Source organism: Tetrao urogallus (genome assembly GCF_951394365.1).
Source record: "Tetrao urogallus genome assembly, chromosome: 16".
NCBI lineage: Eukaryota > Metazoa > Chordata > Aves > Galliformes > Phasianidae > Tetrao > Tetrao urogallus.
Window position 1 is genome coordinate 10,644,249 of NC_136829.1, and position 14,423 is coordinate 10,658,671.

Below are 14,423 nucleotides of genomic sequence, written 5' to 3' on the forward strand. Positions count from 1 at the left end.
TCACTCAAAGAAGAACATTCCGGGCGTCCGGTAGAGGCAGTGGGGCAACCCCAAGGGGTAACCACCGCCCCCCTGCAGCGGGATCGTCCCCCCCGTGCCCCACGTCTCCTTCTGCTCGCCCACCCCAAAGGGCGGCTGGCGGGGGGCCGGGGGGGCGGCGGTGGCAGCAGTGGGGGTCGCAGCCAGGAGATGCTCCAGCGTCGCACCGCACGGCCGCTCGTTCACACAGAAGCTCAGCGCCTGCACCCGGCACTGGTAGCTGCCCCCCAGCGCCTCGGGGCCCGCGCGGCCAAAGGAGCCGAACACGGGCAGGGGGGGCTGTTTGTAGCCATCGCCGTCGAGGAAGCAAGATGGGGGGGGTTTGCCCGTGCCCAGCAGGGTGCTGGGGAAGACGGGAGACACCTGCCCGAAGGGTTGGCCCAGCCCCACGGCAGGGGCCGCCGGCTCTTTGCCCTCCAGATCACCCGGGGGGGACGCAGTGTGGTGCGGGGAGCGCTGTGCGGGGTGGCCGGGCTCTACAGGCAGCGGGTACTGACCTGGCCGGGGCAGCGGCAGCGCGGCCGGGGGTCCCCCGAAGGCAGTCTGCTTGGGCTGGGGGGGGGCGGGCAGGCGGCTCTCCTGGGGGACCCCGAGCGGCTCCTTGGTGAAGAATGGCGCTTTGGGCTGCGGGTGAGCACAGATCTGCACGGCGCAGCCCGGCACCCCGACGCCTTCTGCTCTCTGCTCTGCTGTCGGCGACGCAAAGCCGCTCTCCGCTTTCCCCTCGTCCGGCAGCGGTGCCCGTGAGCGGGTTTTGGGGGTCTTCCTGCGTCCCTCATCCCCCTCACCGTCCCGCAGGGCCCTTTTCCTGGTGAAGCGGCGGCGGCGCCGGAGGAAGCTGCCATTCTCAAACATGTTGTAGCAGTCGGGATCCAGAGTCCAGTAGTTGCCCTTGCCCGGCTTCTTGTCGTCGCGAGGCACTTTGACGAAGCACTCATTGAGCGACAGGTTGTGACGGATGGAGTTCTGCCAGCCCTGCTTGTTGTCGCGATAGAAGGTGAAGCGGCCCATGATGTAGCGGTAGATGCCGCTCAGAGTGATGCGTTTCTCAGGAGTGCTCTGGATGGCCATGGTGATGAGGGCGATGTAGCTGTAGGGCGGCTTGGTGGCCTCTGCAGGCGGCGAGGGGCCGGGATAGGGGCTGTCCGGGGCCGTGCGGCCGCGCAGAGCTGCGGAGCCGACTGGGAGCTCCGGCTGCATCCTGCCGTCCTCACTCTGCTTGCCCGGCTCCGGCCGAGCCCGTTAAAACGCCCCAACGGTGTGGGGGCGGCGGGCCCCTCCTCTACGGTGCCGTGGGGCCGCCCAGGGCGGAGCGGGGCCCCATCGTCCAGCGCTGGTCCCTGCGGCCGGACGCGCAGCCGGGGCCGGCCCCGGGGCTGGGAGCCAGCGGGCTCGGGTTGGCACTGCTGTGGGCTTTAATGGGTACGGGAGGTTGCCGGGACACAGGGCTCGTCCCGCCCGCTCGCAGCACCAAGCCCCGGGTGGTGGTGATGTGGTGCGGAGTGGGGCAGTGCTGTGGGCTGGGAGGCTGCAGGGTGGGGATGGGGCTTTCCTGGCAACCCCGTCCTTGGGGTGGTGTGGATCCCCGCACCGTGCCGTGTCCCTGCTCTGTGCCACGTCCCCACTCTAAGCCAGGTCCCCGTGCCGTGCTGGGTGCACACACCGAGCCCAGCTGCCTGGGCACATCAGCGCTGGGGTGCAGCACAACCCCACACTTGCAGTGAGTCCCCCCACCCACCGCTGGGGGAAACTGAGGCATGGGCAGCAAGTGCTTTTGGGGCGTGGTGCCCGGTGGTGAGGGTGGCTCCTGGGCACCTCGCTGCTACCCACAGCCCTGCCAAGGGGCTGGGAAGCAGAGGCAAGGATGGGGCTCGGTGCAGCGGGAGCTGCATGGCTCTAAACAGAGTGCTCAGCTCCTGATGTCCCTGCAGTGCTTGGCTCTGCTTCACTCAGCTCCCCCGCAGCCTGCACCGCAGCACAGCCCCAGCCCCAGAGCTGCAGTCAGCGGTACCGAAACACAACCTTTATTTCTACAGCTCACAAACAGCAAGTCCCCACAGTGCGAGGCACCAGGACAGAGCTGGCTATCCCCTGCTGGGCACAACTGCACGCAGCAGCCTTCGCTGGGCTCTTGGGGAATAAATACAGCGCTCCGTGCAGTGCCCCGCTCCAGCCAGCATCCATGTGCAGCCGTCCCTGCTAAACGCCCTGTGGCTTTACGGATTCGCCGCTGGGCGGCCGCGCGTCCCCAGGCTTCGTGTCCCCTCAACTGCCCGGCTCAGGGCTGGCAGAGCTGCTGCAGGACGTGGGCGATGCGGCCGGGGGCTGCGGGCGTGCAGGGCTGGGGGCAGCCCCGCATCAGTGCAGGACCCAGGCGCTGGGCGTGGTGGAAGAGCTCTCGTGCAAACACCGGCTCCACCTACGGGACACGGAGCTGCCGGGAGGATGGGGTCCATACTTGGCACCGCGGATCCCCATCGCCCCACTGATGGGCACAGCCGTCAGCAGCCCTGTGTGTACTCACGTGGGCCATGATGAGCTTCTGGAGGTGGCGGCCGGTGCTGGTGGGGTACTCCTCACCAAAGCACAGGTGGATTTGGTACTGCGGGGCTGGCTGCCCGTGGCTCAGGTACCTGCGTAGCTCTGCAACACCGCAGGGGATGGGACTGTCCCCGTAGCCCCACAGCGATCCCCCAAAGATGGGACCCATGATGGGGATGGGGCCAACGGCCCCCAGGGCTGCGTGGCAAGGCAGGCACTTACCCTCCAGGAACTGCTGTGTGTCCAGCAGCTTGTAGGTCTTCTCCCTCTCCAGCTTGTTGGGCCAGTCCCGGTGTGGGGCCAGCGGCCCATTCCAGTACACCCTGCCCTGGCACTGCCGCTTCATGAAGACCCCCTCGGGGGCCACCCACAGCAGCACCCCGCGCTCCAGGTGGGGCAGCAGCCTCTCCAGAACCTCAGTCACAGCGACTGTCCACCCGCCACCTCCCAGTGCACGTGGTGGGGGGAACTCGATCTGCTCCATGCAGGAGGGGCCGTAGGGACCCTCGGCTCGCGAGGCGATGCGGCAGCCCTCGGCCGTGCGGGTGGTGAGCTCCTTCACCAACACGTCGCAGTAGTACAGGCGGATGTGCAGCCAGCAGTCTGCAGGAAGCGGGGGTCAGTGTGGGGCTGGGGGCCCTGGGGGGCTGCAGCCTGGCTGGCACAGCTCCTACCTGAGTGGTTGACATCCTCGGCAGGGAGGAAGGATGGGGCCCTGGGAAGCAGGTGGCTGCGGATCGGGCTCCAGCCGTAGAAGATTCCCCGCACGTGGTACCCTGGGTTGGGGTGGAGGTGGTGTGGGCACCAGGAGGGCAGAGTGGCTCCTGCAGAGCAGTGATTGTACCCGTACTCAGTCCCACCCTGTGCCCCTCACATCACAAGGGCCCTTCTCTCACCTCGCTCTGCCGGATGGGCAGTTAGCAGGGGTAATGTGGGCATGTGGCACGTTCCTGCTGTGCCTCGGTGGCTCTCCTCGGCCACGTGGCCCTGGGGACAAGAGTGTGTGAGGGCAATGAATGATCCTGAACCAGCTTCTGCTACCCCTGGATCCCAGGTATGGGAAACCAGGATGGATGCTGGATGCGGGCAGGGGGAGTAGACATAGGAAGAAGGGATTTGGGGTCCCACCTCCCCACGAGCCCCCCGGTGGGGGATGACTCACCTGTGGGTCCTTGCTGGTTGTGGGCTGCATTCTGCCATCCTTCTCATCCTTCTCTGCAGGGAACAGGGAACAAAACACTGAGCCCCAAAAACAGCATGAGGAAAGCCAGCCCAGTCCTGACCCCAGCACAGCACTTTGCCTGAGCACAGCCTTGAGCTCTGCAGAGGACGAGGACTGGGGGAGGAAGGGGACGGAGCGGTGATGCCCATAGGATGTGGGACACAGGGGAATGGCACAGCAGCCCGGCAGGGGGTACCTGCATCCCGGGTGCCGTCGCACACGATCTGGTACACCTTGTAAGGCTCGGAAATGTCCAGCTGGCTCCGCTCGGGCACCTCCTGGAAGTCGGTGCTTTTGTTGAGAGCGCAGCGCAGCCGCGTCTTCCAGGTGGATGGGTCCGCCTTGTCCGTGCCCTCGTGGTATTTGCCCTTGTAGACGGCCCAAGCCTGCGGGAAGAGCAGGGGCTGCGCTGGGCACGGGGATGGGAGGAGTCCGGGGGGGTGGGTGGGAGCCCGGAGCTGGGGGCTGGAGGGGATGGGGGTTCGAGGGGGCACGGAGCCGGTGCGGAGAGGATGGGGGGAGGCTAGGGGGCTGGGCATCGGGGGTCTCGGGGGGTGAAACGGGGGCTGAGCAGCGGGGTCCGGGGTTGCGCACGGTGTCGGGGGGCGCACGGGGTGAGCGCAGCGCGGAGCGGAGGCGCACGGAGTCGGTGCTGCGGGGATGGGGGCACCGGGATTGAGCAGCTGGGACCGGGTGGGCACAGGGACGGTGCTGCGGGGGATTAGGGGGGTGCAAGATAGCGGCGAGGCGGGGATCCGAGGGAAGCACGGGGCGGTGCAGCGGGATGTAGGGGGGAGTGAGAGCACGAGGCCGGTGGAGGGGCTCCGGGGGGGCTCTGGGAGAGGCCGTACCCTGAAGAGAGCGGCGTCCTGCTGCTGCCGGTAGTCCTGCTTGGCCGCGTGCTTCCAGGGGATGCGGAAGAGCGTCCGCTCGCGGTTCTCCCAGCGCAGCCCCGGGTAGCGGCCGCTGTCGATCTGCGCGATCAGCCACTCCTTCAGCCGCATAGGAGACCCCGGTTCCGCCATCCCGGCTCCGGCCCGGCCCGGCCCGGTCCCGCCGCCCTCGGGAACGTGCGGCGACCCTGAAAGCGAAAGCATGGCGGGACCCGGCCTTTCACTTTCCCTTTCCTGACGCCGCTTTCGGTTCGCTGCCGCCCCGGGATCCCGGCCCGGGGGGAGGGCGCAGCGCACCCGGTGCACCGGGACGCGTCGGCACACCTCGCTTCCTGCAGTGCCCTGAGTCTGTGCTTGGGCTCGTGACGCTTTGCTGACCTTAGGGAGATATTTTCCCCTTTTCTCCCGGTTCTGGGAGCTGGGCACGTCCCTTTTTCCCCTGCAGGCTCCCACACTGCCCAAGAATGGACTCGGTCTCTTGTCCAGCGATAGGATGAGAGGTGATGGCCTCACACTGCACCAGGGTCAGGTTGGATATTAGGAAACATTTATTCCCAGAAATAGTGATAATGCAGTGGCACAGCTGCCCAGGGAGTGGTGGGGTCACCGTCCCTGAAGGTGTCCTCAGATGTGGCACTGAGGGACGTGGGCAGTAGCCATGGTGGGGTGGGCTGGGGATAGACTTGGGGATGGATCACGGAGGTCTTTTCCAAGCTACACAATACCACGGAGCCAGGCTGGGGTGAGTTGCTGCCAGCAGTGATGATGGCTCTACCAATTCTTTCCTCCATTGCACTGTGCACTGTGCCTGGGGGGCTGACACTGCAGCTCCATCACCGCCCTGTTGGGTTTCATTTCCAGTTCTGAGTAAGAGAAAGTTACCTCCGGGCCAGGGACGATGCTTCCAGCATCAGGGCTGTTCTGAGCTGGAAATCCTCAAAATGAGTAAGCGGTGACACAGTGCCAGGCTCTGGCCTTCCCCTCCCTGGGGTTTCCCACAGGGTGTGGGGATGGGGCACAGCCACGTGGCACAGGGCACAGCCAGGTGCCAGTGCTGCACAGGGCAGTTTGGGGGCAGGGGGCAGGAGCCTGCTGGCCCTGGCAGTGTACAGCCATCCTGCTTGGGCCAGGTCCAGGTGTTACAGGGACACTGGGAGGGGATGCAGAGCACAGGAAGCTGCTGTGGCCTCCCCACTGCAAACACGGGATTTCCATCAGCGGCTCAGATGTGGGCTGAGCACCAGCCCTATTCCAGCCCCTGCAAAGTACTTGGGCAGAGGCAGCCCCTCCTCACCCCTTATTGGTGTGAGCCAGGTGCTTTATTCCATGAAAAGTGGGCAGGGGTTGTGCAAAGGAGGATTCACATTACTCCTCTGTGCGCTGAGATGGTTCCAAGGGGCTGCTGCCGTCTTGGTGGCTTGCACAAATTGGTTCCAAGTCCTCAATCTAATCTAAGCTCATCAGGCAGACCCAGCATGGCCATAACAGCCCTTATCAGCTGGGGAATTCTCCACTCCTCACAGAGATGGTGACATGCAGGACCCAGGGATGCAATTAGCGTGCCAGCAGGGAAGATGCTCAGCAGTCTGTTCCCCTACTGAGCTGCTCCCTGCACAGGGAAGGTGAAGCCGCTTAACCCTTCCACTTTCAATGCTGAAATGCCTTTCAAAAGGCAGTCAAACATTAACTCACATCTAATGCTGCCCTTGCCTGTATTTTTCCAGTTGTGCAAACCGGATCTGCCAAAATAAATGTTTTGCAGTGCTGCAAACCTGGACCTGGAGGTGCTGCTGCTGTGCACGCGGCCTCGGTGTGGGTTTATGGCACGGACCAGGAAATCCTGACTGTTAATGCAGAATGTCTGGGTGTGGGGTTGCCAGGCTGCGCTGGGCTGGAGCCCCCCCCATCTCCTCACTGTGGGGTGAGGGAGTGGGGAAGCAGTAGGGTGGGGATCTGCAGAAGCAGTGTGGGGTGGTGCTAAGTTACTGTAATGAAAGTGAATGGGACATTGAGGTGCCTGAAAGTGTGGCAAAGCCCCAGTGCCAGGCATCCCATGTGGCTCCAGGAACCCCATGCAGCACCTGCAAGCTTAAAGGGACCCTGGAGACACCCAGCAGAGGTGATGCTGATGGCCCACCTGGCAGCCCAGCATCATCCCCACCTGTAGCTGCCACGGTGTGAGGTGCTAACAGCACAGGGCTAGGGAAGAGCAAGGTTTGCAGCTCCTGGTGTGAGTCAGCCTTCTTGCAGCTCCCAGCAGGCTTCACCTCTGTGGTGCAAAGAAGGTGCAGCAGAACAATATCCATGTGAGTGCTTGTTTGCTCCTGCCCAGCCACACAGCTCTGTTCCCTGCAGCAGCAGCAGGGCTCCTGGCCCATCCTGAGCAGGGCTCTTGTGAGCAACCTCTGCTCTGCAAACTGGAGACACGGGTGTCTTCTATGGGTGATGCTGCCAGGATGTGGCTGGGTGCTGCTCACATAACTCCAAGCTGCATTTGTAGGGTTGCAGTTGCCCTCAGCCCCCCAACAGCAACACAGGCTTCTCATCTCCTGGCTGGGAGAAGAGAATCGCCCTACGCCAGGGACCTTCTGCCCCAGCTCCCCCTCTGTGTCCCAGGCAGGTCAATCTGCATTAAACAGAAGTTTAATACTACAAGGACATAGAAAGTATTTAAGCAAAATGGCTTAAGGCTCTGCTTTAGTGAGGTCTGGCGAGGTTAAACATTTATTTCCCACCATTTCAAGATTGTGCCCTGGGATCGGTGGGAATGCGGTGCAATGAACACTGAAAGCTGCAGTGTTTGCTTGAGGCTTGTGCTTGGCTGGCCTGGAGCACCAGTACAGCATGATTAGCTTCTCCTGTGTGCCCCTGCACTGCAGCCACCTTGGTTCTGGAAGCTTGCTGCTGCTGGTGGGAAAACTGCTCCGAGGAGTCAGCGAGATCTCCTGCACCTTGTGTGCCCCTGAGGCCCATGCAGCTGGTGTTGAAGTGCTAAAGCTGCTGTCAGCATCACCTGGGTGCTGGGAAGCCCCGTCTGTCATTGCCACGGTGAACTGGGAACCGCGATCTGTGTTTCTGCCAGACGTCCCCCACACCAGGCACCAATGGACTGACCCTGCAGAGCTCAGCAGTGTGAATGAATCCCTCCCCCAATAGCTGAAAGCCAGGACAGAAGATGGCACGCTTGAACCCAGAGAGGAGAAGGAGCTGGGCTCGTTGTGGCTCTGCGATGCGGCACTTCTCTGCTGCTGCAGCTCCTTAGTCTTTACCAGGCCATGAGGTGATCCGGGCTGGGATCACTTCAGACAAGCTGGGATGCAGGAGAACGTCCTCTTCACCCGCAGCAGGAAGGGAGCAGTGCTCTTGATGTCCCTGGCTCTTGGGACCAGTCCTTGCCGAGCTCCCTCTGCTTGGGATGCTCTTCCTCTCCCTGCTGGTAGCAGGGCCTTGATTTCTTCCTCGTCATTGAAAGGGGACGTCCCATACCTCTGCTTCAGGTGCCTGCGCATCTGGGGAAAGAGGGAGAAGCAGAGTAGCATGCCTGTGTCAGTGTGAATCCAAGCTTGCACGCAAGGGGCACAGGGAAGGGATCTGATGCACTGTCCCTGCGCTGTCCCGCATCCCACCTTGCGGGCTGCACTGCCGCTGAACTCCTCCAGCTGCTGCTTGAAGCCAGGGTTGGGGTTGGCAACGGGTCGCACGCTTCTGATGGCCTCCAGCACCTCCTGAGAGCTCATCTCTGTGACAGCCATGACGTAGGCGACGACGATGGTGGTGCTGCGGGAGATCCCAGCCAGGCTGGCAAAGGAAAGAGCATGTGGGCCACCATCTGCAGTGTGCACTCCTGGCTGCTGCCCTGACCCCATGCCTGCCCCTGTGCTTTCAGCTATTTTGGTTCCTCTTCTCAGCAAACTTGCTCTCTGGGAAGCCAAAGCCCTTCCAAGGTCCTCTTGAGCAGTGTCTATAAATACGACCTGCTCCCCAGGGGAAGTGAAAGCAGCAGCCGCTGCCTGGAAGCCTGCCCCAAACTGCTCCCTTCCCACTTGCTCAACTGCAGCAAAAATCTGCCCCTCTCTAGTGGTTCTCCATCCCCCAAAGGGCTCCCCAAATCCTGCTCAGCTGGGGGCTGCAGCTGAGCCTGAGAGAGGATCCTGAGTGGGTTCATGGACATTGGGACCCTGGCAGATATGCGCAGCTACAGCAGGGGTTCTGCCAGCAGGACCCCTTCTGTGGGCTTGGCTGTGCTGTGCTGGGAGAACATGGTGTTACATGTGGATAAAGAAGCTTTACCAGTGGACGAGGCAGTTTCCTCCTTGCAGGCGACACTGGTGGATAAAACTGATGCATTCCTTGAAATGCTTCTTGCTAGCAGGAAAAAGAGAACAAGCAGAATAAGGACTACAGGTGTGGAACCAGATTTTTAGGCTGCAGGTGGTGCAACCGTGAGAGTTTGAGGACAAAGCATTAAAATAAAACGCCTGTTACTTTACAGGCACCATCACTAGCTGCTGAGACCCAGGCAGCTCAGTGTTCATTTCGCAAGGAAAGGTCCACAGCCCTCTTTGGCTGCTCGAACTCAGAACATGCCACTGCTCTTGGCCAGCTCTGTGCCTTCCCCTGCTCTCCAGGCAGCTCTGCCTGGGTTCTCAGGTGGGATGCTTATTCCTTCTCTGCATCCCATTGTGCTGGCCTGACTGAGAACTCACATGCTGGCCTCAGGTGTGTCTGGCAGGGGAATACGGAGGTAGGTGATGTCCTGCAAGACATAAAAGGAACACAAGAAGCTCAGCCACCGGTGCCTTGCCCCTGAGCTCCTCTTGGGCCTTGTTCCCACAGCACAGCTTTGCTCTGGGACAGGGCCACGCTCCCCCTCAGCAATGCAGCAGGGAGAGCAATGGGGGTTGAGAGCTTGAGGGAGAAGGTGGAAAATGAGATAAGGTTGGAGAGCTGGAAATCTCATCAACATTCAAGGCCAGGTTATATTCATGAACCAACAAGCTTCCCAGAGAGCAGAGGGGCTGCCTCATTCCTCTGAGACTGCTGCTGGGGAGAGGGATGTGCCATGGGATGCTCAGAGTTGGAAGGGGGAGATGCTGCAACATGGAGAGAGCTGCAGAAATCTGCATGCTGGCATCGGGCAGAGGATCCTACCTGCAACAGAGGCTGGGGAGATTCGTGGATTGACACGATGTGGGTGATCTTGTTCCGGCTTAGCTGCTCCAGGTCTTTGGCATCTAAAGGATAAAACTTGATCTTAGCACATGTTTATTTCTCACCCTCCTCTTCCCACAAGCACGTCCGCTGCGCTCCTGCAGACAAACCAGCATGCAGAGCTGTGCTCTGGAGGAACAGCTGCACTACACCCCCCTGCGTGCATCTACGCACTTGGTAGCACAGCAGACACAGGCAGCTACGCAAACACTTCTTGGAAACCTGGGAATGCAAACCCAGGGATACCAAAACAGAGACCTACTCCCTCCAAAGGCACTTGACCTTGCTGCTTGGGTGAAAATTCACTTCTGCATGGGAAAACACTCTTATGCAAGCAGGCAGCTTTGCGCTTGCCTCTACTTGTTCACTAGCTTAGGGAGGAAAGAACATGCCCTATGGTGACACTGCTTCCACGCATGCACATGTAGTAAGGGGACCTGCTGCAGCCTGGCTGATCTGCTTTATCTTACAGGCTGCAGGAGTAGGGCTGCAGCCCTTCACATCAGTGCTGTTTGGCATGGCCAGAGGGATCTGCAGAACTGTGATTTGGAACGTTTTGCACGCATCCTACTGCAATTGCATGCACAGAGATCAGGTATCCTCAGCTTTCTGGGGAAACGACCTACTTTTTACAGCATCCTCTGGTTGTGATTCTGGTCACTGGTCTAGCACAAAAGTTCTGCTGGGAGCAGACCTGCTCATCTTGCTGGCTAAGCAGCTTTGTAGCTGTTTTCCTTTCATAACATGACCCGCTGATACTGCACAGGCTGCTGGAGATGGGTACTAATATTTCCTACACTTGTGATTTTTGGGTTTCTGAACTTCAGAGTGGTGTAAAACCTTGGCCCAAGAATCTGAAATACGATGTGCTGATGGCATAACGTGAATATTTAATAGTGGTGAGCCTCAAGAGACTTGCTTCATGTTGAGAGTCCATGCTGTGCATGCAGGAGGAAGAGGTGGGGACCCTCTGTCCATGGACGCATACATCAGCTGTCACCTCCCCACCCAAGTCCAGCAGTCAGCATGACAGCAATTAGTGACACGTCCATAAAGGCTTATTATGGCTGGAAAATGCTTTCAGTCGGGGAAAATGCCTCTATGAGCTGTCAGAGCTTAATTTAGCAGGCCCTACATCTCTGTCATCACCCTGAATTTCTTGGTGGAGAAATGCTTTGGTGGCATCTGGCCAGGCCGAGACACTGGGGGTTGCTTGCAGTAACCTCTGCGATGGGCCTGGAGCTGGGTCCTCCCCATGTGCTCCCTGCAAGGCTCCCAAACAGCACCTGCCAGAAGCAGCTCCTCCAGCCCTCAGCCTAGACATGCTCCCTTTGGGTGCTGAGGAGTGAGGAGTGTTCTTGTGGCAGGCTGCTGCCAGCCAGGCTGCCCCGCCACTTCCAAGACATTTCCTTGGCAATTCATGCCAGTGTTTTTAAATGCTCTCAGCACTTCCAGCCGGGATAAAGCCATCGAAAGAGCTGTTGGGAAGGCAGGAGCTCTGATAAATGCTGTTTTTTCATGGCAGATGCCAGTCCTTAGTCATGAGTGACTGACAGTGATAATCCATTATAACAGTGAATTGCTGTCAGAACGTGACTTGGCCTGTGGGAGCAACACCCAAGTGTGTACAGCCCCATTCTGCCTGGCTGCTAGAATGTGGGGGAGCTGAAGCTTTTGGGAGGGCTCAAGCAGTGATGTCCCTGCTCTGCTTCGTGTCACAGCAGAGGTGCATCTGCTGGGGCTTTCCCTAGCAAGGTCGTGGCCCTGCTCAGCCCCTGGGATCCTGAGATCTCAGGGAAGCTACAATAGAACGGGATGAAAAGCAGCTTTTATCCATCAGCAGGAAGAAGAAGCCTTTGAGCCTTCCCAAAGCAGTTGGGACAAGCCCTGGGAAGCCAAGCAGAGCCCACCCAGAGCAGCACAGGCAGAGGCACCAAAGGCATGCAGGTGGGGAGCTTCCTTGCAGCAGACTGTGAGGTCAGGGAAACTCTGCGGGGGCTTCTCAGCACTGTGGGGCTCTGCTTACCAATGAAGTTTCCCAAGTAAAGGCCAGGGAGGATCTGCAGGACACAGAGAAAGATTTCAGTCTGTAAGCATTGAACACACGCCATGGTGCCCGGTGCCTGGGGTTCCCATCTGCCTTAGCAGTGTTCACCACATGCTTTCCCTCCCTGGACTCCTTCCCACCCCATGCTGCTGGCTGGGCTGTGGCCAATGCCCCTAATCCTGCCCTGACAGAGCTGCACAGACACAGGCTCCTGCACATGGGGCTGCACATGGGTGTGGGATGAGCACAGCTGCTCAGTGATGTCTGTGATTCAGAAGCAGAGCCTGCAGAGGGACTTGAGCCAGGGTGAGCCTGGCCTCAGTCAAAAAGGCAAAAGTCCTGCCATTAAAATGAGTGCCTAAATCACCTCACTGCTGTCACCTCACTGCCTCAAGGCCTGGAGCAGCAGCAGTACCCGGGGAAGGACAAGATCTAGGATAGCCCTGATCAGTGCTGGCAGAGCAGGGAGCGATCAGACATGATCTCCCACAGCCCCAGCTCTGCTCTGCTCTACAAGGAGTCCATTTCCAACAGGCCTGGGACAGATTGCTCTCGACACTGTATCTTAATTATTTGCCTTGAGAAATTCCATTTCTTTTGATGAAAAGGCAATTACTTGACAATGCCTCTATTAACAGTACTCCAGATTACAGAAGTGAGATACCATGCATCCATTCCTACCTTCAGTTATTTTATGTTTTCCCTCTTTCCCATCACAGAAAATTAGGATTAACAGCCTGTACACACTTGTGTGTGGCTTGGTTCACTTCCAGCTTCTCTCTGCTGCATGTTTGGTAATGCTTGCACTTACTTCACTGCCCATGCTTGGAAACATTTTTATTGCTCTAATAGCTGTAGGAGTTTTTTGGTTTTTTTGTTGTTGGTTTTTGTTTTTTTTTTACAATTCCTAACAAATTAGATCAATTTTATATTGACAGGGTGCCTGTAACTTTCAGCAAGTGCACTGAAAATGAGATGGTAAAAGAGCCATTTAGCAAGGCCAGCTCCCAAGGGCAGGACAATGAGCCATGAATAATGGCACATTCCTGTCCCCAGTAACTTTCTGATATGCTCCTCGCTGAATAAAATGGGGCACTGCAGCTCCACCTAAAACACTGAAAAATTTCCCAGATAACGAGTGGCTATAGATTGAAGGGGATTATTAAAGCAGAAAGAAGATGTCTCTGCTCACCTGTGACCCAGGAAAAGCTCAAACAACCAAAAAATAGAGCCTGTCCCCTCCATCGAGCGATGTTCTGAGCACTGTGCAGAACCCTGAGCCAGCAAGCACAGGGTGGCACCATCAGCCTCTGGGTCTAACAGAACTCCTTGGCAAGTGATTGGAAGCTTGTACCTTTCTTTTAAAGGTGTTGGAAAAGTTTCCTGCCTCCCTCAGAAGGGTTTGCTGTGACCTCCTGTCCTCTACACTTTGGAGAGTGCCCACCAGTCCTGTTCAAAGAATGCACGCCCCAACTGAAGTGGCTGGAGGTGGCTGTCAGGACGAGCCCTTGCTGCAGCCTCACACAGCATCCCTGCCAGCTTCTGATTTTGTTTAGCCTGCAGGTAAACAAGCTTTTCCACCAGCTGTGCCTTGTGCCAGTTTCAGCACCAGCGGGTGGCTCCCTGGCACACCTAACACTGCTCAGCATCACAGACAGAGCCCGACCAGCATCTCCCACTTCCAGCGCTGCAAGCCTGTCCTGCAGCACCCAGCTCTGCAGACCTGCACCCCAGCGCTCCCTTTACCTTGCTCATGCCATTTCCCATGGTCTGCAGCACGTGCCCTGGGATAGGCGGGGAGCAGGTGTCCTTGTCCCCGATGCTACTGTCCTCTCTGTCCCCAGGTGAAGCTGCTGTCCACGCTCCGGATGCTGCCTGGGAAGGTTTCTGTCATGAAGAGCTCGCTCCTGTGGGACAGCTGCTTGTGACAAGGGGCTCGATTGCAGCACAGAGCCCAATCCCCCAATGAGAAGAAGAAGAGACAGAAGAGACCCCGTCCGCTTCCCCTGCGTCTTCTGCTAAAGCCCTTCCCCAGCACCCGCCTCCCTCGCACCGACTGCTCCTTCTTACCGGGAGGAGACAAAGGAGGAGAAACTCCACCTCTGAGCGGTGGTGTGGGAGCGCTGCGCTGTCTGCTGACAGCCGCTGCTGCCAGCGCGCAGACGGACAAGGCTGCAGTGTGAAGAGAAGAACAAAACCTTTGTCCTGTTTGATCAAGGGCGGTCTGTTCGGCACAGCAGCATGCCCAGCCCTCGCTGTGACAGTGGTGGGGGGATGAGACCCCTGTAGACCAGCAGGCTGGCAGTGACAGCTACTCCACGTCCACCCGGGGGGAAAGTTTCCCCCGGGGTGGACATGGAGTAGCTGTCACTGCACTGATGGCACAGGGAAGTGCCATGACCTGTCCCTGAGTGCTGCTGACGTGGCTGCAGAAAGCCCAGTGCTGGCTCTGGGCCTGGCTTAGCCTCCT

The 14,423-nt window shown here is 59.1% G+C and overlaps 3 protein-coding genes across 3 annotated transcripts; all 3 read right to left on the reverse strand.

The window, feature by feature from the left end:
* Positions 1-1,239, reverse strand: FOXS1 (forkhead box S1; the record flags this gene model as incomplete). The annotated part of the gene is made up of 1 exon (XM_079543247.1): positions 1-1,239. One exon carries the CDS (start codon positions 1,237-1,239, stop codon positions 1-3), a length of 1,239 nt encoding a protein of 412 aa, XP_079399373.1.
* A 1,078-nt stretch (positions 1,240-2,317) lies between these two features.
* Positions 2,318-4,890, reverse strand: LOC306952672 (interferon regulatory factor 4-like; the record flags this gene model as incomplete). The annotated part of the gene is made up of 8 exons (XM_079543407.1): positions 4,654-4,890; positions 3,999-4,188; positions 3,743-3,795; positions 3,477-3,567; positions 3,255-3,356; positions 2,803-3,183; positions 2,564-2,682; positions 2,318-2,458 (listed from the first exon to the last, which is right to left on the reverse strand). The coding sequence occupies exons 1-8, from the start codon at positions 4,825-4,827 to the stop codon at positions 2,318-2,320; spliced, it is 1,251 nt and encodes a 416-aa protein (XP_079399533.1). The 5' UTR covers positions 4,828-4,890.
* A 3,101-nt stretch (positions 4,891-7,991) lies between these two features.
* Positions 7,992-13,720, reverse strand: DUSP15 (dual specificity phosphatase 15; the record flags this gene model as incomplete). The annotated part of the gene is made up of 7 exons (XM_079543576.1): positions 7,992-8,204; positions 8,322-8,493; positions 8,986-9,060; positions 9,402-9,451; positions 9,847-9,929; positions 11,933-11,966; positions 13,700-13,720. 7 exons carry the CDS (start codon positions 13,718-13,720, stop codon positions 7,992-7,994), a joined length of 648 nt encoding a protein of 215 aa, XP_079399702.1.
* Between the last annotated feature and the right edge of the window lie 703 nt (positions 13,721-14,423).